This window comes from Bactrocera neohumeralis, unplaced genomic scaffold (assembly GCF_024586455.1).
Source record: "Bactrocera neohumeralis isolate Rockhampton unplaced genomic scaffold, APGP_CSIRO_Bneo_wtdbg2-racon-allhic-juicebox.fasta_v2 cluster10, whole genome shotgun sequence".
Classification (NCBI taxonomy): Eukaryota; Metazoa; Arthropoda; class Insecta; order Diptera; family Tephritidae; genus Bactrocera; species Bactrocera neohumeralis.
This window is the reverse complement of record NW_026089623.1, coordinates 27046929-27071986: the sequence shown is the minus strand read 5'-3', so window position 1 is coordinate 27071986 and position 25058 is coordinate 27046929. Positions and strand designations below refer to the sequence as shown.

General features: G+C 35.4%; 1 protein-coding gene across 1 annotated transcript in view; it reads right to left on the bottom strand.

The window, feature by feature from the left end:
• LOC126765595 (nitric oxide synthase-like) overlaps positions 1–24430 on the bottom strand; it is a 107401-nt gene extending 82971 nt beyond the window's left edge. Inside the window, exons 1-2 of the mRNA XM_050483204.1 lie at positions 24396–24430; positions 3791–4532 (exon numbers count right to left, since the gene is read on the bottom strand). Of these exons, the coding sequence (XP_050339161.1) occupies positions 3791–4447 (657 nt within the window). The 5' untranslated portion in view covers positions 4448–4532; positions 24396–24430. The remainder of the gene's footprint in view (positions 1–3790; positions 4533–24395) is intronic.
• Positions 24431–25058: the final 628 nt, after the last annotated feature.

The following is a 25058-nucleotide window of genomic DNA, read 5'->3' as shown; positions in this document are numbered from 1 at the left end:
GAGATAATCATGAAGTGCAATATGTAGTATATCAAAATGTTCTAAATAATGAGATAATGCAACAAGGCTTTGCCTATTAATTAATTCACATACATACATATTTGTTTCCTTTATACTCTCACAAATTGTGTGATTGTTTTTGGTTTTGTTCGAACGTACCCCTTTCATAATTGCATTTCTCTAAGCTTATTTGCTTGAAATTTAAATTCTTGAAACAACAAAATGTATTCATTTCATTTTATTAATATATTTTAATCGGATCAACGAAAATTATATTAAAATCATCCAGAATTATTTTATATTTAGTTGATGTGGAAACGGCAACCAGTCGAGTTTTTTATATATTTGAGACCAAAGTTTAGAGCAACCACATTCATATTTAGTGATAAGCCACATCATTTTTAAGAAAACTTGTCCATTTGGTCAATTATTTTCAATTACTTTGCAGAAATGCTGGGATGCTTCCTGCCATTTTTTTTTTGTATAAGGGATAATATTTTTCTTATATTATATTTTAAATTAAACATTGTCAATGTACATTTCCACATCGATACAAATTTTATTAATTTTTCAAATTTCACTTTTAAATCTGTCAAAATCTTCGACTGTAATGACAAATGTCATTAGGATTATATACTAATCAAGCCTTTACTCATATTCGTTGTTAAGGATGTTCATAAAAACATTTGAATCCTTATCCAATTACAACCTTTTTTAAACTTTATTTTCCTATATTGTCAAAACAATTTGACCAAAAACGCAAACATGGAGATTCATGAGGTTCTTGCTACGCTTAATTATGTCACCAAGGGTCCCCTAACGTTTAATTCAACAAAATGCGTCATGGAATAAAACATATAATATACTACTTAGTTAGTCGAAAATTTGGTGCAACCACACGCGGATGCTTGTTACAATAAGTCTTCATATTTTATTTTGCTTGATTTGTAACAAATAAATTACACAGTTGAAAAAGGAATGAAGTCGAAAAACCAGCGAAGTGATGTTATTTTTCTTGTAAGTCTTGTTTTCCAAACACCCCCAAAATCTCGAAATTAACTTAAAAAACCGATTTTCTAACTTTTGCATACTAATAGTATATTAGCTAATTATAAGCCGATTTTTAATTTAAGAGGGTATTCTCATGTAATCACTTCGAAAAATCGATTTTTTTTTTATATTTTGACAGTAAATTCTATTGGAAACATGCTGTGAAAAATTCAGACCGAAATTCATAGTATTTGATAAGTTACAGCTCATAGTGTGTCGTAAGCGACTGTATACCAGGCGCCATGACAAGTCTGCAGCTGCTACATTTCTAAACGCATTTTTCTCGAATCCTCATTTTCTGAAACTGTCATGGTCCTAAAAAGAAAAGTATTCAACCGATTGCCTTAAAATTTACACATGTTCTTCTACTCATTTATAGTTATCGTCCCTACCAGAATTGTTTATTTTCGAAAATATGTCCATATTTTTTTAAAACGATTTTTAACGAAAAAAAAATATGATTGTCGTTACTTTTTTTAAGTTCGACATTTTTTTTTAATGAAATTGATTATTTTTGGTAGAGACGATAGCCGCAGAACTACTGAATAATAATCCGTTCGATTTTTTTTATTTTAGACAACATGAACATCCGCTATCACCATGACCAGTGAACTACTTTTTTTTGTTGGGGACTATTTTAATTAAAAAAAAATATATTAAAAAACCAAAAAAAAAAATTTTGTACATTTCAAAATACAAATAAAAATATATTAAAAAATTAAAAACAAACAAATTTCACGCTATGCCTGGAATTTTCCTTAGTTTCAAAGTGCAAGGCCAACTACAGCACAAAATAGAATCACAGTTGCCACCACATAATGAACAGCCACAATTTTTACAGATGTATTTTATTGGAGATGACGATGCGGAGACTGATAGTCGATATCAAATCATCCAAGGCGAGGAGCGAGCAAATTCAACATCTTAGTCCATGAATTTAAGTCCACGCACAGCATTTCCTTAACGAGTAGCATCCGAGCCGCTACAATTCACCGGTGGCCGTCGAGTACGATGACTGTCTTGCTAGAATTACAAACACTCACCGATATTATTATGCCCTACAGTACCCATTGTTTTACGGGAAGATGAACCGACCATTACTCAAGATATTCATTACGATGACATGTAGCCCAGCCTGAACCGAAATAAATAAGGGGTTGATGGCCGGTCCAAAACCAACAGACCGATACGACATCGTCGCTCGAGTCTTTTGTATAAAGATACAAAAACTGGGAGATCTCCTCACCAAAGATCAGGTGTTCGGTTATGTACAGTGTTTTATGCTCTCTATTTAGTGGCAAAAGCGAGGACTGCTGCATGTCCATTTAAGTTGTTTTTGCACAGTTTCCCGATCCCAACAAATATAAAAAGTTATATGATACCGTCATAAAAAATATGATCCACGGACCGTGCGGCGTACTGAACTGTACGGCCCCTTCCATGAAGGACGGAAGCAGCTCGGTCCAGACTATCAAATATATATTTAATATATACCTCCCAAACGGCTAGCGAGTGTATTTTACAGAGGTAAATCTGCGATATTGAATTACACATAACATAGTGTTATTGTGTACGACTATTGTTGACTAGAATCAGAACCAGTTTTCAATCGTTCAAAGTCGTTGATGGGCAAAAAAAAGGCCGTTTTACGAAAAACATGTGAGGCGATGGGGTCTCTAAAAGGTGACAGGATAAAACGATGGACGACGCCATGGCACTTTGCGAGAAGCACGTGAGGCGATGTTACTTAAAGACGACGATTACTGGGGCAAAACGATGGGCGACAGTATGTTGTGCCAGTCAGCGACTAGGTTGAGAGAGCTCTTTACTATTATTATAAGCACCTGCGGACTACCCAACCTCCGGCAATTGTGTGTCAGAAGACATTGCTCGCCGATACGAAGAGATAACAATAGCCAACGATGACATACATATGTAATTTTTATCGAAGCGCTGAAAATTATTGAGGATTTTTATGATGGTTGGAAAATTACTGCCCCACAAAGAACAGATGAGTTGACCACAGATATGGTCAGAGAGCTTGGTTATGACACTGTAGCTTTAGGATTTCAAGTCAACTAAACAGAACCTATGTTACTACCGGAGAAAAAGCAAATTCAGTAACAAACCGCGTTGCTAACGGATAACAGTTTTTTTCTTGGACGCACTAGGCAAAACTTTCTTGCTTAACTTGCTGCTGGCACAAGTACTAAGTGGTGGCAGAACCGCACACTTATGGCGGCAAAAAAATTTATAAAAGAATATTAAAACAAGTTCCAGTTGAAGTAAAGACCTACATATCAATAGACACGGTGATGACAACTGACGACACAACTAGATATATACCCTGTAGAGTTCTTAAATTCCCTCCACCTGCCAGTGGTACCATCCCACAATTTGAAACTCAAAGTTGGTGTGCCTGTCATACTAATGCGTAATCTGGACGCGCCTAGACTGTGCAACGGCACTATAATTGTTACTGGGGGGACAAAAACAGAATACTGATACCCACAATCCCTATACCTTACACCTCCCTTTCAAACGCTTACAGTTTCCTTTGGAAGTGGCTTCATCTCTCACAGTAAATAAAAGTCAAAAATAATCTCTGAAAATTACGGGCATTCGCCTGGGCACCTCAGATATCTGATAACATTAAGTAATTTGATATCTATCGAATATATGGATTTATGTTGTGGTATTTACTTTACAAAACACTTTTGTATAAATAATATTTACTCACCTCTTTAGCCTTACAGTGCAAAGTATCGTAAACCTCTGGACGACCTTCGATATTCTTTAGGCGCACCGGCTTACGTATGAGTATACTGCGTCCCTCTTCGTCAATGTGAATAAAACTACCAGCACGCGCACGAAAATCCTGCGACATTTTGCGCTGTCCGGTATTCTTCGGGGTAGGTGAGAGCTCGCGAGCTTTGCCCCCGCCTCCCCCACTGTTGCAATTTACATCGATTTCCACAATAACACCAGACCCACTGCCTACCACCGAGCTGCGCCCCATATGCACCGTCGAGTTTTTAGCATTATCAGCTTCTCGGCCTGATATACTCTGCCTTTTTGCGTAACTTTGTCGGTTGGGAGTGCAATCGGTACTTTTACTCCCACCTGCTATTGTCATTGCTGTCAGAGATACAGTTTGCTGCTGCAGCTTTTCGTGTGGCTGTTTAATGTATATTTGCGACCTTCTGCTGTCATTTTCTTTTTCGTTGCACATTTCCGGTGTTGGTGGTGAGGAATGATAGTTTGGTTGAATTTCTTCGTTTGCTTTTGCATTGTTTTGTTGTTGCTGCTGTTGGCTTTGTTGGTGCGTGGGAGTGTTGGGCATACGTTTAGCAGCTACCAATCGTAAATTCTCGAAAATTGCGCTGAAGTGCGACATTTTGGGACAGTTACTCGCTTAGTCTTTCACTTCGTTACCGAATCACACACGTCTTTTTACTATATCCTTTATTTTTTTGTTTTTACTTATTGACACGATTGTAAACATCAAATTCATTTATTATTGTTCATGTAATGATACAAGTTATTTGAAAATATTCGAGCCTCAACCCACAAAAACAAAATATTCAAATGTATTTTAAATTAAATTTAGATGATCCAAGTAAGGAAGAGCTAAGTTCGAGTATAACTGAACATTTCATACTCTTGCAACTTGCAAGGCTTAAAGACAGTTAAGTACCTTCAGTTACATAAGGCTTGTTAGATGCATGGGGTCTATGGCGAGTTTCACTCCATTCTATTTATTTTAATCAGCGTTATAAGAAAAATACGCTCTCTCAACTTTATTAAATAACTCTCATATTGGCTGATGTATGCGGTATAAAGTCACCCGGAAGTTCGAAAACATTATATAAGTAAGGAGTAAGGACTTCCCTTAACGATTCAACTCCCAGACATACTACTATCATGAAAGGAATTCTCTGAATTTCAATCGTATATCTCATACATTGACCATTACCTTCGGTAAAAAGTCAATTATAACCAATGGGTCCACATATTTAGTACCCTAGGGGCTTGAACAGTTTTTGTTCGACTTACGCAATCCACAAGGGGACACTGGAATATAATAGTTTTGTTCACCTAACGGTTGTTTCTATCACCTAAAATCAATTAATATAGATCTAAGGTTATATATATATGACCGTATACGAGTCGAGTTGGAATCCGGATGTCTGTCTGTCCGTGCGTCCGTCCGTTTTTCTGTGCAAACTGTAACTTGAGTAAAATTTGAGATATCGTAATGAAACTTCGTACACGTGTTGCTTGCCATAACTAAGCCGCAAATTAAAATATAAAACAAGTAAGGAAGGGCTAAGTTCGGTGACATCCGATGTCACCGAACATTTTATACTCTTGCATTATAAAGTGATAATCGAGATTTCATTATCCGTCATTTACATATTTTTCAAATACCGTATTTGTGTAAAGTTTTATTCCGCTATCATCATTGGTTTCTAATGTATGTATTATACAGAGAAGGCATCAGATGGAATTCAAAATAGTGTTATATTGGAAGAAGGCGTGATGTGAACCGATTTCACCCATATTTCGTACATGCGATCCTTTTTGCCAAATTTCACTTTAATATCTTTATTTATGGCTTAGTTATGACACTTTATAGGTTTTCGGTTTTCGCCATTTTATGGGCGTGGCAGTGAGCCGATTTTGCCCATCTTCGAACTTAACCTTCTTATGAAGCCAATAAATACATGTACCAAGTTTCATCACGATACCTCAATTTTTACTTAAGTTACAGATTGCACGGACGGACAGACAAACATCAGGATATCAACTCTACACGTCACCCTGATCACTTTGGTATATATAACGCTATATCTGACTCTTTTAGTTTTAGGACTTACAAACAACCGTTATGTGAACAAAACTATAATACTCTCCTTAGCAACTTTGTTGTGAGAGTATAAAAAAGCCTGGGTGCAGCTTCCTTCTGCAATTTCTTCCGTAAAATTTAGTGTTTCTGACGTTTTTTGTTAGTCGGTTAACGCACTTTTAGTGATTTTCAACATAACCTTTGTATGGGAGGTGGGCGTGGTTATTATCCGGTTTCTTCCATTTTTGAACTATATATGGAAATGCCTGAAGGAAACGACTCTATAGAGTTTGGTTGACATAGCTTTAGTAATTTCCGAGATATGTACAAAAAAATTAGTAGGGGGCGGGGTCACGCCCACTTTTCCCAAAAAATTACGTCCAAATATGCCCCACCCTAATGCGATCCTTTGTGCCAAATTTCACTTTAATATCTTTATTTATGGCTTAGTTATGACACTTTATAGGTTTTCGGTTTTTGCCATTTTGTGGTCGTGGCAGTTGGCCGATTTTGCCCATATTCGAACTTAACCTTCTTATGGAGCCAAGAAATACGTGTACCAAGTTTCATCATGATATCTCAACTTTTACTCAAGTTACAGCTTGCACGGACGGACGGACAGACAGACATCCGGATTTCAGCTCTACTCGTCGCCTGTATAGGAGCTGGTGTCAAAATTCGACGTTGGGCGTGGCACCGCCCACATTAAGGTAGCATTAATTTGATATATTATAGAAACTCAGAGAGACTTCTTATATGATAATAATATGCCCCTGTGCCAAAAATGGTCTGAATCGAATGAATAATTCTCTCAGACACCATATACCTTATAGAAAATGTTTCTAACTACTGATTGACTTTATATCGGAAATATCGGTCAATATGTAAATTATCTTAATGAAAAGCGTATTTTTCTAATAACAATGTATAATGATGTTTTGTGCTTAAGATGGATAAAACCTTATGAAAACTTGCCCTAGCCCCCTAGTTATATACAAATTTTCAACATTCGGTTGACTTTATCCGTTATGTATTGGTGAAACTATGTGAGGTACGCTAATGTAAGTTAGAAGGCATATTTTTCAGTTAATAATATGTACAATTCCAAAATTAAACAAAATCGAGACAATACTACCACTATCTCCCATATACCTAATATACAATTTTAAAGCTTTCAGTTGGCTTTATACCGTCCAAATGGGTCAATATTGAAATAAATTATATGTTCATTTATTTCCATATTGACTGGATATACTGAGTATACTATAGTTTAATTCCGAAACTATATATGCATTGTGGACTATGAAAAAGCTTTCAATGCAGTTAAGAGACAATGGGATCGAAATCACTGAACTCACTCACGAAATTTCTGGTCCTTCAGACCAGTAACTTTAGGTCCTTCGAAAAGGAGGTCAGAGATATACATACATTAATTAAAGGATTAAAGGCATTCAAAATTGTTGGCGTTCTCAAGTAACTATTACAAATATTTCGAATGAAATCCCCGCTAAAAGTACCAATGATAAGAAACTATTAATGTAATTTATTCCCTGACCAAGAAATGGAAACTAATTGAGATACTGATGTAACAATTCAAGAAGTAAGGAAGAGCCAAGGTCTGGTATATCCGAAAATTTCATACAACTTGGCTTAAAGCCAGTGAAGCACCTTCAGGTACATAAAGCTTGTTAGTTATATGGGATCTATGGCGATTTTGCACCTGTTTTTATTAACTTTAACCACAAATATGCACCGTAATAAGAAACACACGGCACGCTTCCTCAATTTTATTAAGATAACTGACATATTGGCTGATGTATGCGGTATAAAGTTACCTGGAAGTTCGAAAATTTTAATACATATTAGGTATTTGTGGCATACAGACATATTACTATCGGGAAAGGATTCTCTCTGAATTTCCTCTTTATACCTCACACACTGATCGATACTTTCTGGAAAAAGCAACTATAGATGGTACTTCATCAGTTTTGGTTCGATTTAAACAATTTTTTGTCATAAGGTGGTACACGTCAAAGACCCTATTCGTGCAAAGATTTATCTTGATATATTAATTGATCCTTGATTAGCATATTGGAAAGTGAAAGTTTCAAATGGAATTTAAAATTGTATTATATGGTAAGTAAAATTGGCCGCAGCGCGATTTTGCCCATTTTCACACTGCAACGTAGAAAAGTGAGAAGCATGTCACGCACGAAATTTGTTTGAAATCGATTGAGCGGGCTCCGAGATAAGTATGTTATTTCACTCAAAAGTGGGCTCTTTTAAAGCCTTCTCATACCTTTTCGAGGGTAAAATTAAATGTGTCTGGTGGATTTAGTTATTGATTTATCACAGTTTTAGTAGTTTTTGGCAGTACAGTTATATGGAGTTATGATCGATTTAATCCATTTTCACACTATTGACAGAAATACTTGTAGTATTTATGCTGAGCGAATTACTTGTAGGTTCTTCTAGCTTAGGAGATATGTACATTAAACGTAAAATAGTTATATCTTAATTTACTGCTTAGTTTTGGTACTTTTTACGTTTTCGGTTGAGAACTTTTTGTGGGCGTGGCAGTTGTCCAATTACGCCCATCCATGAAGTTGTTATTTTTTTACCAAGGAAGAGGCATAGCAAATTTCATCAAAATATCTCAATTTTTATTCACGTTACAGCTTGCACGGAAGGATAGACAGACACCCGAATTTCAACTCGTCTCGTCAACCTGATCATTTTTATATGTATATCTTGAATAGTTTTAGAGGATAGCTAGGGTGAAAATCAATGTGACAGAGGCAAAGGATTAAGAATAAATGTCAGTAATAATTCCCCTCTTGACATTAATGGCGCTCCAACCGAGAGTGTCTGGATATTTACTTTAGCACACTTGTTATCAAATTTTCCAATCTAGCATTATTATTTCAGAAATTTAGACGATGCTTATTTTTTTGCAGATGTCACGTATTCCTTTTAAAATACAGCTCCTCCGCAACAAAAAGTAGGCGCGTGGCCTGAGTAAGAGAATTCGCTTTCTTAAGCTAACTGCAAATTTCTCACTAATTGCAATAAGCGTAACACACGCAGCAGGATGTTGTTAAATTTTACAGTAAAATTAACTGTCGAAGAGTCCTCTGTCAAACTTGTACATATATCGAACGAAGATAGTGAATTTTGTACACGATTAACCACAAGCAAGTTAACCAATTTCCATAAAATTTGTAAGCCAATTAAAAGTCACTGAAGGAACTGTTTATGCTCTTGATGTAATTAGTTTTATATTTTGATTATACTTTTTATGTTTTAATTATAATCAGAAGTTACGAATGTGTTCAATATTCAATGCATACGAGACAATTCAAAAATGATTACCAACACTGAATGGAGACGATGGTGCCTAATTTATGCACTTAATTACATTAAGCGGAATGCGGAAGCCAAGGATTTGTTAAAGTACTTGACTACATCACTGACTAGATATAATCTGCATATGTGGTTACTTTGTGGATATGCAAAATACACCAAAAATTAAACACACATGTGCTATGTGAATGTTGCCTTGCAGGCAACCACGTAGTGAGGAATATTCAATTAAATGCGCTTGAGTGGTGTTGTAATTTCTTGTACGTATATGAATGCATTGAAGAGAAATGTAAAAGAAATATTCAAGTAAATTACCTCCAGCTATACCCCAAATATATTAGTTTGGTACTAATTGAAACCTACAGATTTGTGTTGGATACGAACTAATTTCAAATTGTACCCTATAAAGAAAATCCGAGTATACTCTGATTATAGATAACTCGCATAATTGTTTGCAAATTTTTTGTTCAAATATCTGCATAAACCTACATCTTATCTATATAAATTAAACGCTATTTCGTATGTTCTTGCAGAACGTTCGAAGCACAGCACGAAAAGTCCTGAAATTTTGTATAGTTATTCGTTTATTCTTGCAGAAGAGCCTAATGGACTCCTTCTTGAGAAATCATAGTCGATTTTGCAATTACATTCGATAAAATAAATTTCAAATCAAGAAATTCAAATTCAATTTCTGTTTCCAAAAAAAAATTAAAAATTGAAAAAATTTAAGTTATGATAATTTCAAAATCTAACAAATTAAAAGCGTCAATCAGACAAAATTGGGTAACACTGCCACTATGAAGATGATCATCGCTGTATAGGATTTTTGTAAATGCTATGTACTTAGTTATCTGGTATTGTTAATAAGCTTTGATATTTACCATATTCAAGCATTCAATGCGAGAGAAGCGGGACAAGCTGGTGCATTCTAAATATACATATGTATGTATGTATATTTTCTTATATTCTTATTTGTTGCACCTGAGTCCCTTTGATATTTTGCTATTTATGCGTTGGCAGCCTATGCCTTAATTGCAATAGTAAAATAAAGCAGGAATGATTTTAATCCTTTCGAAGTTTACTGTACCAGAAACAATTGTTATAATATATCTCGAAGTCTTTATATTATAAATATTTGAGGTAAAGGTTTAGCAAAATGTAATGATAAAGATTAATACCTCAATTCGGGACTTCGTATCATTACTTTGTTATAACTAAGCTCAAAATTAACAAAAAATGTTCAAACCTAGGATTGAATATAATATATTTAATCATAGATTGAATGTGAATATCTCCCAAGCCCCTAAAATTCCTGAGAAAAAGTTTGTATAGCACCCCCTCACATAATTTGAAAATGGGTGAGCTCGGGTGATAATCATTTAACGGTTATGTTGAAAACTACTAAAAGTGCGACAACTCACTAAATAGTTAAATACGTCAGAAGCAGTTAATTTCAGAAGCATATGACACAGAAGGGCCTCATAGGTACCGGCGCCCATTGGCCAATAAAAGTACGATAGCGTTGCTTGGAAATGTATCTGTGACATCATGACAAATAATGTTTCGTGGATTTACGTTTTTCGACGTCTAAAGAGATGTTCAAAGAACATGTTTTGGAGATACCTCAAAAATAGTGGCATGTATGTGAATAAATTCCTATAGAGAATGTTGTGAAAAACAATAGAGCGGTTTTCGATGATTCAAACTTGTTTTTGTTCTATAATCCCGAAATAAGAAAGGTAACTTGATATCATAGACTACATTCATGGTTTTGTCGAATCACGAATGTTGAATTCTTAAGCAACAACTTTTAAAATGTGCAATTTATGAGCTTATATACTTATATGTTATATTTTTAATGAAAATTTAATAACAACTAAGATTACATTGAATCCTTGACTTTTTAATTAAAGTATGCGTTTTCATCAATTCCATTTTTCTTTACATATTACATAGAGGTACATTCCAGATTAGGAAGTTCTTCTCTCAAATAATTATTGCAAATGCGTAATTTAAGTAAATCGAAAGCAGAAAAAGTAATTTATATATAATTGTATACATTGTGACAAAAAAGAAAGAAATTATAATTAAATATTTAAATTGGTAGGACTGTCCGTAATTATTACACCAAATATGAGCGCGATTTAGCAACCACTTTATTTACAGCTTTACAGCAGCTGCTTAAATCGGTATACCTCAGCAGTGCGGTGCAAGCCTACGAGTGGCACAGATCGAAAAATCGTTGAAGACATGCCTTCGACCTCTTCAACTGATGAAAATATTAAAAAAAGTTAAAAATATGGTGCTTGAATATTGTCAAGTAAGTGTTAGAGAGATGGCAAGAGAACTCGACATCTCTCGCGAGTCTGCTCTAATGATTTTGGTGTATATTTTGGGTATGAAATGCGTTCTTGCTTGACTCGTCCCGATAAAGTTGATTTTTTTTCAAAAAGAGTACCGTAAACAGGTCTCTTTGGACTTGCTTGATCGTGCCAATTCTGATCCCCGATCCCATATTCATGGAGATCATTATAACAGCCAATGAGACATGGGTGTATGAGTTTGGCATGTAAGAAGCCCATCCCAAAGAGTGCTTATGAAAACTGTCTGGAGGATTGAAAAAATCGTTGGCATTAGTGTATTACATCTGGTGATGATTACTTTGAAGGCGACCAAATAAATAATGATCAATAATTAAATAGTTTGCGTTTTATTTACAATTTCTGGTTACTTTTTTGTCGCACTCTAAACTTATATAATAGTAGTAAGTTTCCTTAAATAAATGTTTAGATACTTACATATCTTATTTATACTCATGTACGAAAACTTGGTTAATTTTTATAAAGTATTTTTTTAATACTGTAACTTTTTAAATTTACGACATAGCCCAGTAGCCTGTCTATTTAACGAATGATAAAAGGGTTGAAATTTGCCATATGTACGAGTATGGTATTTTATGGCATATAAATAAAACATTTTTAATGCGAACTTAATTTATGTTGAGTATTTACATATATGTATATGGAAAATTTCTGGCCGATTTGGGTTCCTCTTACATCGTATTTCCATAAAAGAAAGCGGGTTGAATTATATCAAATGATTTTTTAAACATATTTCACAATGTAATGCCAGCTGTTGCTACATTGGGATGAAACCAGATTCCTTTGCATAATTTAGGACATCCCACGTGCGGTGATTGCGGCTAAGCGCCGTATTGGTAACCATTTGCTTTATGTTTGTTTGCCTTCTGTGCTTTCTGGTATTCTTATTTGCGCAAGAAAATTTTAAGTTGAAAAAGAAATGAAATATACTTTAGTATACCGCCCGTATTTGTAAGTATAACACACATACAATGTGCGTGTGCTTATTGAATTATCTACCCAACAATCGTGTTTCAATTTCAAACATAGATTTTGTAAACAATCTTAATAAGCGGTTATTTAAATCAAATGCGTAATTTTAAAAGATAGATCATAAAGTAAATACAAATGTATGTTTATCAAATAGAAGTAAGCCACATCGAATTATTTACATATAGTCAAATAAATGAAACAAAAATCAGTAAGTTTCTTTACTATATCTTATTTGAATCTGGAAAATTGACTTTTAGATCATCCTTACGTAAAATTATTAAATTCATAATAATACAAATTTCTTAATTCATTTTACAATATTATAAAGCTAATTTAACAGTAAGCCTAATTAAAAAAGATTACTTGATTTTGAGAAACAACCTCATATAGAAACAATGGACTATACAAATAAAGTAAACCAACTTTTACTCCAAAATTTAAATTTTTTTAATTCTGCTGGAGAATGTTTAAATCACACGGATATGCAAAATATTTTATCTACATACCTATGCATTAGAATATGACTCCGAAATTATTAATTGAGAAGGGAAAAGAATACATATTGCAAAGCAAATAGCAACATAGTACATAACATTTAAACGCAAACAAAGAGACGGAAAGCTTGTGTATTTAATCCCATAACGCGTTCTCACTATTTATCTATACTAAAACATTACCAAATTGGAGAGAAAAATAAACGGAAAGCAATTAAAAGATTGCATAACTTTCTCCTTTATACACTTCCAGATTGATGTGTGCAAAGGCTTTTTGACCATGAAAAATTTTATTCAAAAAATTCATTCACGATGGTACGGTAGTTGCGTTAGCATAGAATGGAACGAGTACCCTACGTCACAACGCTTGTTGGCTCTTGGGAGCAAAATACAATATTTCTCCTTTGCACCATTTAACTAAAACCAAGGATAACAGTGGAAAATAACAACAAAAACACAAGTGGCACTATAAAATTTGTATTCGGGATTAAAACAAAACTTTTTAGCTGGTCACTAGCCATGTTGGACAGTAATCAGAGAGAAGTGGTAGAACAATTGCAATGTCGAAGTATTTAAAGATGAGAAAAACCAAATACGAAAACTAAATACTACCTTGATTGAAAGGTCAAGGATACCGAAATAGGATACCATTTTACACTCAAGGAACTAGCAAGAATCAAAGTCCGGGAAAGTCTTTCAGGTGCTGCCAAAATTTTACTTTAAACAAGTAAGGAAGCTCAAAGTTCGGGTGTAACCGAACATTGCAACTTCCAAAAATCAAAACCAGCTTGTTAGAGTAACAAAAATAATTACACATAGTATAGCATATATGTATGTATATTCAGTTATTTTCGGCATTATCCTATAGAATACCCAATATTATACATTAAGATAATTGGACTAAGAATTCTTATGTATTCACCGATTTGAACTGTATAACGCCAACCGGAAGTTTGAAAATCTCATATTAGTGATTTGGGGGTAGAGGTAGTATTGACTCAATTTTATTTATTTTTGACATTACCAAATATTAATAACCGAAAAGCATGCTCTCTGAGTTTCATTAAGGTACTATATGAGATACCGCATTGTATAACATACCACGCCAATACATAACGAGTAAAGTCAACCAAATATTAAAAATTTTGATATTAGTTATATGGAAGCTTTCACAAGATTTTATTAAGAAAGATGCATTGTTATTAGAAAAACCCACTCTTTCAATTTCATTAAGAAAATTAGAGCATATTGACCGGATTTTCCGGTCTAAAATCAGAAAAAATTGTTTTAGGTGTTGGTACCAGAGGGAATTAATATTGATCCGATTCAGGGGAATCGGTCCATATATTCAGTAGCCGAGGGCTTGACAAGTTTTGGTTCGATTTGAATATTTTTTAATCATAAGCTGGCACACATCAGTATTCGTGCAAATTTTTATTCCGATACATTCATTGGTGCTTAGTTTGTGTACTAAAAAGTGAAAGAACAGATGAGATTTAAAATTGCGTTATACGAAAAGTAGAAGTGGTTTTAGTCCGGACTCGGCCATTATCACATTGCAATATAGGAATGTCAAATTAATCCTACCAAACCAAATTTGTTTGAAATCTGTCCCGAGATATGTGATTCACCAAAAAGTGAGCTGTGCTACAACCGTCGTCTAATTTTCACACCGGCTCTTATAAAACCTCCTGCATGAAAAATGTCTCTGTTATTGTTTTTTCACACTTTTTAGTAGTTTTTGACAAAACCGTTATATGGTGGAGGGGATATTATAATAATTCGCCTATTTTCACACTATCGTAATAATTTATTAGTTCGAAAGATGTATTCTTCTTCTTCTTCTTTATTGGCGTAGGCACCGCTTACGTGATTATAGCCGAGTTAACAACAGCGCGCCAGTCGCTTCTTCTTTTCGCTACGTGGCGCCAATTGGATATTCCAAGCGAAGCCAAGTCCTTCTCCACTTGGTCCTTTCAACGGAACCTTTGGGGGTTCTACAAGAGTATGCTCCGGTCTTGAAACCTTTTGTAAGCCGCCGCATTTTTTCATAGAATTTTTGGGCATTACCCCTGTCGACCAGCTTATCAAGCTCTTCACACACACACATTCCGGCCTCTTTCTTTTTCTGTCTGCAAATGCGTCTCGCTTCCCTCTTCAACTCTCGGTATCTATCCCATCCCGCACGTGTTATGGTCGATCGTAACGATGCGAGGTAGGCAGTATGTTTTCTCTCCGCTGCGACTCCTCGCCGTACCAGCTGTTCTTTTGCATTTTCCGAAAACCAATGGTTTCGGTTGCAGCTGTACGTAAGGAGTTTGAAATGCCGTCCCACAGTTCCCTTATACCGAGTTGTTGACGAGTGCTCTCAGAGAGCAGGAGTGCAAGCCGAGTAGAAAATTGTTCGGCTGTCTGTTGTGATTGCAGTTTCTCAACGTCGAACCTTCCTTGGGTTTGTTGACGTCGTTTTTTGCTGTACAGAGGCGAGTGCGAATCTTGGCTGCAACAAGATAGTGGTCCGAGTCGATGTTAGGACCTCGGAGCGTACGCACGTCTAGAACACTGGAGACGTTTCTTCCGTCTATCACAACATGATCGATCTGGTTGGTTGCTTTTCGATCCGGAGACAGCCTAGTAGCTTGATGTATTATATTGTGCTGGAATCTAGTATTACAGATAACCATATTTCGGGCCCCGGCGAAGACGATCAGTCTCAACCCATTGGGGATGTTTCGTCGTGGAGGCTGAATTTACCAACCGTAGTGCCAAATATACCTTCTTTGCCCACCCTGACGTTAAAGTCGCCAAGCACGATTTTGACATCGTGGCCGAGGCAGCTCTCATAGGTGAATGGAATGAATGATAGTACTCGGCGACGGAGTCTCTCTCCCACCACGAATCCCACACCAAACTTGCGCTCCTTTATATGGCCACTATAGTAAATGCCACAAGGACCTACTCGTCTCAGTCCTTGTCCTGTCCATCGCATTTCTTGGACGGCGGTGATGTCAGCCTTTATTTTCACGAGGACATCAACCAGCTGGGCAGGGGCACCTTCCCACTTAAGGGTCCGGATATTCCGGGTGCATGCCCTTAGTTCGTAGTCCTTATTTCGTTTGCCATAGTTGTCATCAAAAGGGGGATCTCTCATCCGAGGCTTGTTACTTCCTTTCATTGGGGGTGTTTTTTTAAGTGGCGGGTCCCAAATCCAGCGCACAACCCTGCGGAGGGAATGTTTCGCCTTCTCACTTTAGCTCGCCTTCAAACGGATGTTCTTAGGATGCTTGGTCAAAGACCGGAAGTCGTGAGCTGCTTGAGTCATATGTTAAAGAATCGTTTCTGGCCACTCCCAAGTAAATGGCGATCAGAGAACTTTCCTCACTTGCGTTAACTTCTACACCTGACTCCATCCTTCGATTGAAATATTTATTTTATATTAAATAAGAGAAATACTATGGAGAAGGCGTTGTAGTGCAAAACAATTTTAGGAAATATTTATTTATGTATAAGTAAGTGAATCTTGAATGCTTCTGTATTTTGTGGTGTTACTTGTTAATGCTTTTATTTTTATACTCTCGCAACAAAGTTGCTAAGGAGAGTATTATAGTTTTGTTCACATAACGGTTGTTTGTAAGTCCTAAAACTAAAAGAGTCAGATATAGGGTTATATATACCAAAGTGATCAGGGTGACGAGTAGAGTTGAAATCCGGATGTCTGTCTGTCCGTCCGTCCGCGCAAGCTGTAACTTGAGTAAAAATTGAGATATCTTGATGAAACTTGGTACACGTATTTCTTGGCTCCATAAGAAGGTTAAGTTCGAAGATGGGCAAAATCGGCTCACTGCCACGCCCACAAAATGGCGGAAACCGAAAACTTATAAAGGGTCATAACTAAGCCATAAATAAAGATATTAAAGTAAAATTTGGCACAAAGGATCGCATTAGGGAGGGGCATATTTGGACGTAATTTTTTTGGAAAAGTGGGCGTGGCCCCGCCCCCTACTAAGTTTATTATACGTATCTCGGAAACTACTATAGCTATGTCAACCAAACTCTACAGAGTCGTTTTCTTCAGGCATTTCCATATACAGTTCAAAAATGGAAGAAATCGGATAATAACCACGCCCACCTCCCATACAAAGGTTATGTTGAAAATCACTAAAAGTGCGTTAACGGACTAACAAAAAACGTCAGAAACACTAAATTTTACGGAAGAAATTGCAGAAGGAAGCTGCACCCAGGCGTTTTTTAAAAATTTAAAATGGGCGTGGCCTCGCCCACTTATGGACCAAAAACCATATCTCAGGAACTACTTGACCGATTTCAATGAAATTCGGTATATAATATTTTCTTAACACCCTGATGACATGTACAAAATATAGGTGAAATCGGTTCACAACCACGCCTTCTTCCAATATAACTCTATTTTGAATTCCATCTGATGCCTTCTCTGTATACATTAGGAACCAATGATGATAGCGGAATAAAACTTTACAAAAATACGGTATTTGAAAAATATGTAAATGACGTATAATGAAATCTCGATTATCACTTTATCATGCGAGAGTATAAAATGTTCGGTGACACCCGAACTTAACCCTTCCTTACTTGTTTATATTAAGGTCTCCCTATTCCTCTGCTTCTCCCGGCGGGTATTGCGTCAAATATTTTCAGAGCTGGAGTGTTTCGTCGATACGTACGACATGACCTAGCTAGCGCAGCCGCTGTCTCCTAGTTCGCTGAACTATGTCAATGTCGCGCATATCCCATACAGCTCATCGTTCCGTCGAATGCGATATTCGCCGTGGCCAACGCGCAAAGGACCGTAAATCTTTCGTAGAACCTTTCTCTCAAAAACTCCTAACGTCGACTCATCAGATATTGTCATCGTACATGCCTCTGCACCACATAGCAGGACGAGAATAATGAGTGACTTATAGAGTTCGGTTTTTGTTTGTCGAGAGAGGACTTTATTTCTCAATTGCCTACACAGTCCAAAGTAGCACCTGTTGGCAAAAGTTATTCTGCGTTTGCAAGATAGACGAAATTATCTACAACTTCGACGTTATGGCTGTCAGCAGTGATGTGGGAGCCCAGCCGCGAGTGCGACGACAGGAAAAATTTTGTCTTGCCCTCGTTCACTGCCTGACCTATTTGCTTTGCTTCCTTATCTAGTCTGGAGAAAGCAGAACTAACGGCGCGGAAGTTGAGGCTAATGATATCAGTATAATCGGCATACGCCAGCAGTTGTACACCCTTATAGAAGATTGTACCTGATCGATTAAATCCTGCAGCTCAAATTATTTTCTCCAGATTGAAGTAGACGCATGATAGGGAGTCTGAAACCTCGTTTGGTATCGAACGGCTCTAAGAGGACCTTCCCGATCCGGAGCTGTTGAAACTGCTCAACGTCTGTTTACACAGCTGTATTAGTTTTGTGCGGATACCAAACTCAGACATCGCGGCACAAAGACAGCTCCTTTTCGTCCTGTCAAAAGCACCTTTGAAATCGCCGAAAAGGTGGTATGTGTCGATTCTCTTTTCGCGGGTCTTTTCCAAGATAAAGTCCAATAATATACTAATTACATTTAGCTTTTAAATAGCTTTGTTCACCTAATGGTTGTATATTTACACTGTATATAAATGATCAGGATGACGAGACGAATTTAAATATGGGTGGCTGTCTGTCTGTCCGTTCGTCCGTGTTGTAACTTAAGTAAAAATTTAGATATGTTGCTAAAACTTGGTACACATGTTCCTTGACAAAAAAGGAAGAAGGAGCTCGTAAATGGGCGTATCGGACCACTACAACGCCCACAAAACGCAATTAACCAAAAACGTTTTAAATGCCATAACTAAGCAATAAAATAAAATATAGAACTCAAATTTGGCAGAGGAAATCGCAGTGGCTAGGGACAACTGTGCGCTAACAATTTTGAAATTGGGCGTCATCCCGTCCTCTAATAGGCTAAACTGACATATCTCCTAGACCACCAAAGCTACAAAAGTCAAATCTACTCAGGATAAATCCCATTACTGAGAGTGTAAAAATTGATATAACGCGATCAAACTTTACACTAACAATTCCTTTATGGTATGCCAATTTATCACCAAAAAATTGTCCAAACCCGTGCGGAGGGGTTTTATGACCGAATATATCGGTTAATGTATTGGATGTACAATTAAAATATAGAGAAAATATTCTCCTGATAATAGTATCTCTGTGTGTTTAAAATGGGTTGAATCGGGTCAATACTTCCCTGAGTGGTCTCAGTGTGAAATTTTCGTGAAATTGATTTTTTGCATTATCGGATAGTATACACTATAATAAACAGGGCAGGGAGGAGTATTGGCGCCAAACGCGCGGTATGAGACATGTCAAGTTGCTAATGGGAGGATACAATTTGAATAGGCACCTGTACAACATGGGCCTATCCTCTTGCGTTAACTGCCGGTTCTGCGACTTGGAGCCTGAAACCCCGGAGCACCTGCTGATTACCTGCTGTAGACGCAGGACTAAGGCCCTAGGATCAATGTTTCCGGATAGGGATCGCATAGCCTCACTAGCGCCCGGAAGTCTATTGAACTTCATCAATGCGCTGGGGCTAGGTGAGTCTATGTAAGTTAGGAGAGGGCACAATAGGCCAAAGGTCGCGGTGCATTCCTCATATTGAATCAATCAATCAATCAATAATAAACATCCTCTAAAATTTTGGAATCGAAATTCAAATTATTAAGGTCGCTACAGCGTTTCTTGTAGAAAGGGAACAGAGTGGGGAACATAACGACTCCAATCTTTAAACGCGTTTTTCACAAAATGGTGTTCTTTCTACTCTCAATGGAAGAGTTTTGAAAATATCTAATTCCATTTTGGAGAAAACATTTTTAACGTCATTCGCTATTATTTTTTTTAATATTTCCATTTTTTTCTACGAAAAACTGCCGAAAAAAGGCTCAAATTCTATACTATTAGTTCAAATCGCCGCCATTTTTTAAATAAAAAAAAAACAGCTTCCATAGTGAGTTAGCAACTTTCCTACAGATTAATAATAATTTTGAAAGTTTTGTTTTATACCAAAATTGCGGCCACAATCGTGGACATCGCACAGGGCATAATTTTACGTGTCATTGCAACATTTTATTTAACTATTATACACCCAGTAAATAAACATAAACAAAAAAATATTTTGTATTCGTCATGAACGTATTTATTTATAAAAATAAATCGGATGATTAGTTAATTTCAACATTAAAAACACCGCGAAAATCAGTGATTTTTCGGAAGGACAGGATGGGTGATACAGTCCACATTAATCTAATTGAATTATTTCTGCCATAAAAGTCAGGTTTGTACCCTATACTAGTAGAAATGTAAGATACTAAAAAAAGTTGACATATTGTTTTTTTAATTGAGCACAGAAAATCACAAATACCCTTCCATATCTTCTCACACTACTAAACTGATATACATACAAATAACAAATTGCGTTATGCGACTCAGATTTGCCGAGGTAGGCTTGGCAGCTATCTAAAGATTTTGTTATTTGCAAAAATTCAAATAATTTTTAGAGATATAGGTATAGGTATTTTTCTTTAACTTTAAACATCTTTTTCTCGAAACTGTCTTTTTCAAAACGATACTCACGATTTCTCAGGTTGTACTGAATCCATTTAACTGAAATTTTTATAGAGTCTTCTTTATAGACTTTTCTATTTCTGGAACTATCCACAGCACCAAATTAAATTTTTACTGATTTTAAAACATATTAAACAGTAAAAAAGTCCCACACACCCAAGTTTTCCGCAGAATCGGACATTGTGACTTTATCAAAGATTAGCAATTTATTTCTTTTTAGTTACAGATTGCTAATTAATAGAGGGAGAAAACCTTATCTTGGTAAAAAAAATGACTGTTTTGCGAATTTATTTCTTAAATATGGATTGAGTAATTTTATTCGAACCTTTTGCACATTATTGAGCATACTTTTGACAATTTAAGGTAATTTTTTTCGGCACTTTTTTAGTTGATAAATTTTAGACGCGTTTTTCTCAAAACTACTTTTTCAAAATCCGTGTTCACTTTCACTTCAAAACTGCTTGACCGATTCATTTTAAACTGTGTACACATTTATAAAATACCTCCCCCATCGTTTAGTAAAAATTTTTTTACATTAAGGTTGTTTTCCACACACAAGATGGCGGAACTTTTTAGTGGAAAATAACAGTTTTCACTTTAAATAGCCGCCAAAAATTTTTAAATGTAAAAAAATGATCAGAGAACGATGGGGGAGATAATTTCCAGCCGAGTTATGGTGAACATACAAAGTGTTTTTTCCCAAGACGTTCTGGATGAAAAAATTACCCTAGATTGTAAAAAGTATAGTCAATAATGTGCAAAAGTTCCGAATAAAATTACTCAGTCCATATTTAAGAAATAAATTCGTAAAAACCTTAACCCCACCTTAAGGCACAAAACACAAACCTCATATTTAGAGAGTTAAAGCAGAAATTTTTCATTTTGTGTAGCAGTATTTAATGTAAAAAAATTGTTTTAACAATTATAGAACATGAAGTATGAAGATGTGACTATTTTCACCGCAAGGCATCCAGCTTTTTAGTTAATGACTTAAAACATATTCTTGCGACGTCCTCATCATGTCAGCAAGTACAATGGCAAGCATTTGCTCGCTTGCCTGCCTTTGAGTACCCCAAGAGTGAAATATAATATTTTTATTCTCCATTCAACCACCACGTTTTAAATGACATATTTTGTTTGCTTACAGAATTACGTGGAATTTGCACGAAGCCTATTTGTTAAATGGTAATTAAAGTTGTACATCTTAGTTAGTTGAAGATAAGCTGGCTTTGAAAATCACTCAAATCGACACAAAAACATATCCTTAAAGGAAGTGAAAACATTGCAATCTCAGAAATACATTGTGACAAAATACTTTTCAAAGCGAGGTGGCGATAATAGAAATTTTGTTTTGAGGTCTATATTCAGATGCTTATCAACAGAATGGGGCCGCTATTTTATGACTTAAAAAGCAGCTTATACAATTACACGCCGCTTCGATTTGAGCTTTTCAAAAATTGACACTGAATCTAATAGCGGTAAGTTTAAGTGCTGAATTGTGTCCAACAAGAAATTATTTTTTAGATCAGGAAATAAGGCATACAATCGTGGGCTAACACTCTTATATTTTTTTTATTAAATAAAAAAATTTAAACTAACACTCAGTTAATAAATTCTTACACACTTACGTTAATAGCTGACAATCTCTTTGAGCTATATAAAAGTTTTTCTAAAATATTATATCCATTTATAGATCACAGTACGGAAGGCAAAATTCTGGTTAAAATTTGGTATTTTATTATGTTATATTAAGGTTGTAGACTCAATTAGTTTAATAACTATATTTTACTTCTCGTCAGCGAAAAGATTATTAAAACCATCCTCAAATGAGATATAAGTATATCTAACACAAATTTAGCCGAAGAGACGTCAACTAGAAGTTCGGAATTGATGATATTAGAAAATGAGATTAAAGAACTATACCAGTATGACACTTTCAAAAAATCGATTTTCTTTTTTTTTTTGCTTTTTCTTTAGTTTATATTTTCAAAAATATTCTATGAAATCGGTAAGGTCGTATCTTGACTAACTTTAAGCGTGCTTTTCTTGAAGCGAAATTTTTCAAAATTGCTGACATCATAACTCAACGAGAAATTGGCCGATCGACTTCATATTGAAACTGGGTATTTTTGGATATATTTACTATGCAATGGCTTACAATTGATTGGTTGAAAATTGTAAATTTGGCATTAAAAAACTACCATTTTTTACCTAAAAAACGCGACTTTTTTTCAGAACTTCGTCGTTTTGTTAATTTTTGATATTTTTCAAAAAATCGTAAGTTATAGGAAATATTTTCAACTTTAATAAATTTCTTGACCTCTTTTGTTTCAGCTACTCATTTGACTGGAATCATGACAGCAGTTGGGGACCTTTTTTTGACACCTCTGAAGACAACACATAACTCAGTTATTTTTCAATAGTTTTGTAAAAAAATATAGCTGAAAATAAACCTTATTATGTCCAAAAGACTTCAAAACATTCGATCCCGTACTTTCTGTAAAAAAAATTCACGAAAATCGTCAAATTTTATGGGTTATACTGGTATAGTCCCTTAAGACCTTTGTCTAGACTAACTCCATTCATTTTCACCAGTAACATAATAAGGTTTGTTAGAATAGCAATATATGTAGTATAATATAATTTCACATATTTTCAGAATTTATAATATCTAAAGTATGTTCTATTATGTGTTCAGTTAGAATATCTTGCATAGTTTATAAAGGTTTTTGCCATAGGTTTATGAGAGATATGTGTAGTATTGGCCCGATTTATTTTATTTTTGGCATTTCTACATTTTAATAACAAAAACATACGCTCTCTGAGTTTCATTAAGGTACCTCACATACCAACAAAATAAATACATTATATGTGGTCTGAGGCTACTTTACATCCCATTTTATTCATTTTAGGCATAGAAATGTACCGTCAGGAGAGAAACATGCTCGCTCAATTTAATTAAGATGACTCAAGATATTGGCCAGTATACATACATACATATGTGGTATAAAGACAGCCAGAAGTTCGAAAACCATTTTATTAGGTATACTTGGACTAAGGGAAATATGAACCAGATTCACCTCATTTTTGACATACTGACATACTTATACCAGGAAAGGAATATCTGCTAATTTCAATTTCACTTGTATATCTTACACAAGTAGTAAAAATTCAAAGAACTACATTATCCAGTCATATGTACATACGTACGAGTATGTATGTCGTTGATGACAACTGTTAAAAGCTAATATTAATTCTTTAGTTAATTTGTTAATTAAAATTATCAGTTTAGAATTTTTCTCTATTCATGTATGCACATTTTTTGTTGTACGATGACAAGCTTTTTACATTAAACGAGCACTAACGAAATTAAAACATTCACATCCAATTTATATGTAATGTGTTAATACCACAGGGTAAACAAACCAATTTCAACTTATTTAATTAGTACAGTGGCGGACCAACTCTTTAATACACCAAGTAACTCAGACACTCAATTTTGTATTTTTATTTTTTGTATTTGTAGGCTCTCTTAATCAACACACTTTACTAGTTTATTCTCATTTATCACATAAAATTGTATGCACTTGTTTCTGCCACTAAAATTTACTTTTATTGTGGTGTTATTAATTTCAATGAAATACTGGTACCATATTCCGTCAATATACTTGCGATCCTGCGAGTTCAAACGTCGCGCGTTAACTGAGCTATTGCTCTTATGGAAGCTTCCTTAAATATTATGCCATATTCATACAGGTGCACATTTAGGATGCTGTTAGCGTCGACGTAGTTGCTGCTGAAACAACTTGCGCCACCACTAACATCTCATCACTTTTGTGTTTCAACAATCTCGTCACCCGTTGGTGAAAAACTGGAAGCATTCCCAGATTACTTAAAAAGCTTTAACAATGACAACCTCCACCAAACAAATGGTTGGAAAAAGCTAAGGATTTAAAGGGAAGGTGAAACTTTTGTTGGGCATTATTAACAAAGCAATGAAGGAGCTTAACAGGAGACGCCGTCCCTATATAAAAGCGGCAGCGGCATATTACTTTCAATATTTCTTCATGCCTATAGATTTTGTATGGCGCATACCTGTATAAACGCGGCGACAACGCTGAGTTTTTTTTGAATTTTTTTAAACAGCGCATTGAAAAGTAAAATTGCCTGCATTTCTTTTGTACCAATTTTAGAATTTAAGTCAGACTTTGACGCAAAGTTACCACTTTATACAGGGATGCCGCGTCGGTGTTAACACTGTCCGGTAAAAAACGCGACGTTCCCTGTTATTTAGTTACACCAGATAGTTCTTA